This window comes from Piliocolobus tephrosceles, chromosome 20 (assembly GCF_002776525.5).
Source record: "Piliocolobus tephrosceles isolate RC106 chromosome 20, ASM277652v3, whole genome shotgun sequence".
Classification (NCBI taxonomy): Eukaryota; Metazoa; Chordata; class Mammalia; order Primates; family Cercopithecidae; genus Piliocolobus; species Piliocolobus tephrosceles.
In genome coordinates this window covers 177979-180010 of record NC_045453.1, presented here as the reverse complement: position 1 = coordinate 180010, position 2032 = coordinate 177979, and the positions used below count along the sequence as shown (strand labels likewise).

General features: G+C 58.9%; 1 protein-coding gene across 1 annotated transcript; it reads left to right on the top strand.

The window, feature by feature from the left end:
• Positions 1-1172: 1172 nt before the first annotated feature.
• OXT (oxytocin/neurophysin I prepropeptide) lies at positions 1173-2032 on the top strand. The gene is made up of 3 exons (XM_031934673.1): positions 1173-1292; positions 1594-1795; positions 1880-2032. Exons 1-3 carry the CDS (start codon positions 1173-1175, stop codon positions 1933-1935), a joined length of 378 nt encoding a protein of 125 aa, XP_031790533.1. The 3' UTR covers positions 1936-2032.

Genomic DNA, 2032 nt, shown 5'->3' with positions numbered 1-2032 from the left:
ATATTTATATTCAGATATCAAAATGTTAAAACTTTTTTTTTTTTTTTTTAAAGACAGGGTCTTGCTCTCGCTCTGTCACTCTGGCTGGAGTGCAGTGGTACAATCATACTCACTGCAGTCTTGAATTCCCAGGTTTAGGTGGTACTCCTGCCTCAGCCTCCCAAGTAGCTGCGACTATAGGAGCTCACCACCACACCCAGCTAATTTTTGTACTTTTTGTAGAGCTGGGGGTTCTCACTATGTTGCCTAGGCTGGTCTTGAACTTCTGGGCTCAAGCAATCTGCCCACCTCAGGCTCCCAAAGTATTGGGATTGCAGGCATTAGTTATGGTGCCCAGCCAAAACACATTTTGGTGGTGTCATAAATGTGCTTCTTTATTAACCTTTAGATAGCAAGATCTGGTGGTCCAATAACTGATAATTTTGAAGATACAATGAATCTAAACAGTATATAGACGCATTTGTGACAGCTGTGATAGGAAGTTATCTGTTATTTCGATTTGTGACAAAGCTACAGGTATTGCTAATTCTGCTGTGGTTTGTTACCTACTTTATAGTGAAAGGAAAGGTGGAGTATCTGTTACAGATTAGACACAGATGTGATCTCTTCCTATCTAACTTCCCGGTGCAGGGAAGTGGGTGTTGCTGTGTGGTGAGGGTGAAGAGGTTTTCTGGAAATTTGGGTTTAGGAAGAGGAAATGTTCCTAAAAGAAGGGACAAGGATCCACATACGTGGTGGGCCAAGAGGGTGGGTAGACCCTGCCAGAGCCTCCTCCAACCTGGAGGGCTCCCAGTGTCCACCTTCCCTGCCCCAGACCCCCTCCTCGAGGTACTGGGAGGCTGGATGAAGTCCTCGGCTGGGCTACACCCCACCCCAAATTCTCCCTGTCCCACCCTAGTGGCCCAGGCCACCCCGGCCTGCTCCCTTCCGCAAGGCACCTCACCTTCTGTGCCCAGACCATTAGCCATCGCGGTGACCTTGACCTGGGCCCAGGCCCTGCTAATGAAGAGGCAAGCCCGTACACACTCAGCCTGACCCACGGCGGCCCTCTGTGACGAGTCATACTACCAACCTCTTAAACAGAGCTCCACCGACGCAATGCCCAAGCATAAAAAGGCCAGGCCAGAGAGCCCGCCACCAGTCACCGACCCTGGACCCAGCGCACCCGCACCATGGCCGGCCCCAGCCTCGCCTGCTGTCTCCTCGGCCTTCTGGCGCTGACCTCCGCCTGCTACATCCAGAACTGCCCCTTGGGAGGCAAGAGGGCCGCGCCCGACCTCGACGTGCGCAAAGTAAGTCCCCAGCCCCGGTACGGCGGCGCTCCGGGGCGGGAGGGACCCGCTGCCACAGGGGCGCGCCCCGCTCAGGCCTCGCCTGGGAACCCCAGGAGCTGAGTTGACGCTCCGCCCTTGACCGCGCTCGAGGCCCAGACGGCGACCCAGCGCGCCTGCAGCCCCGCTGTCCCGCCCGAACTCCGAGCCCCGGACCCCAGCATCCTCGCACCGCGCACCCCGCCCGGCCTCGCAGGGTCCTCCGAGTCCCTACCACCACCCTGGCTCCTGCTCCTCCCGCTCACCCCGCTCGTCCCCGCAGTGCCTCCCCTGCGGCCCCGGGGGCAAAGGCCGTTGCTTCGGGCCCAATATCTGCTGCGCGGAAGAGCTGGGCTGCTTCGTGGGCACGGCCGAGGCGCTGCGCTGCCAGGAGGAGAACTACCTGCCGTCGCCCTGCCAGTCCGGCCAGAAGGCGTGCGGGAGCGGGGGCCGCTGCGCAGTCTTCGGCCTCTGCTGCAGCCCGGGTGAGCAGGGCGAGGCGCGCTGGGGCCGGGGGGAGGCGGGCGGGGACGCGGCCGGGGCTCTCCTGAACCCACCTCTCCCTCCAGACGGCTGCCACGCCGACCCTGCCTGCGATATGGAAGCTACCTTCTCCCAGCACTGAAACCTGATGGCTCCAAGCACCTTCGAAGCGTGCCACTCGCTTCCCGCATAGCCACCCCAGAAATGGTGAAAATAAAATAAAGCAGATTTTTCTCCTC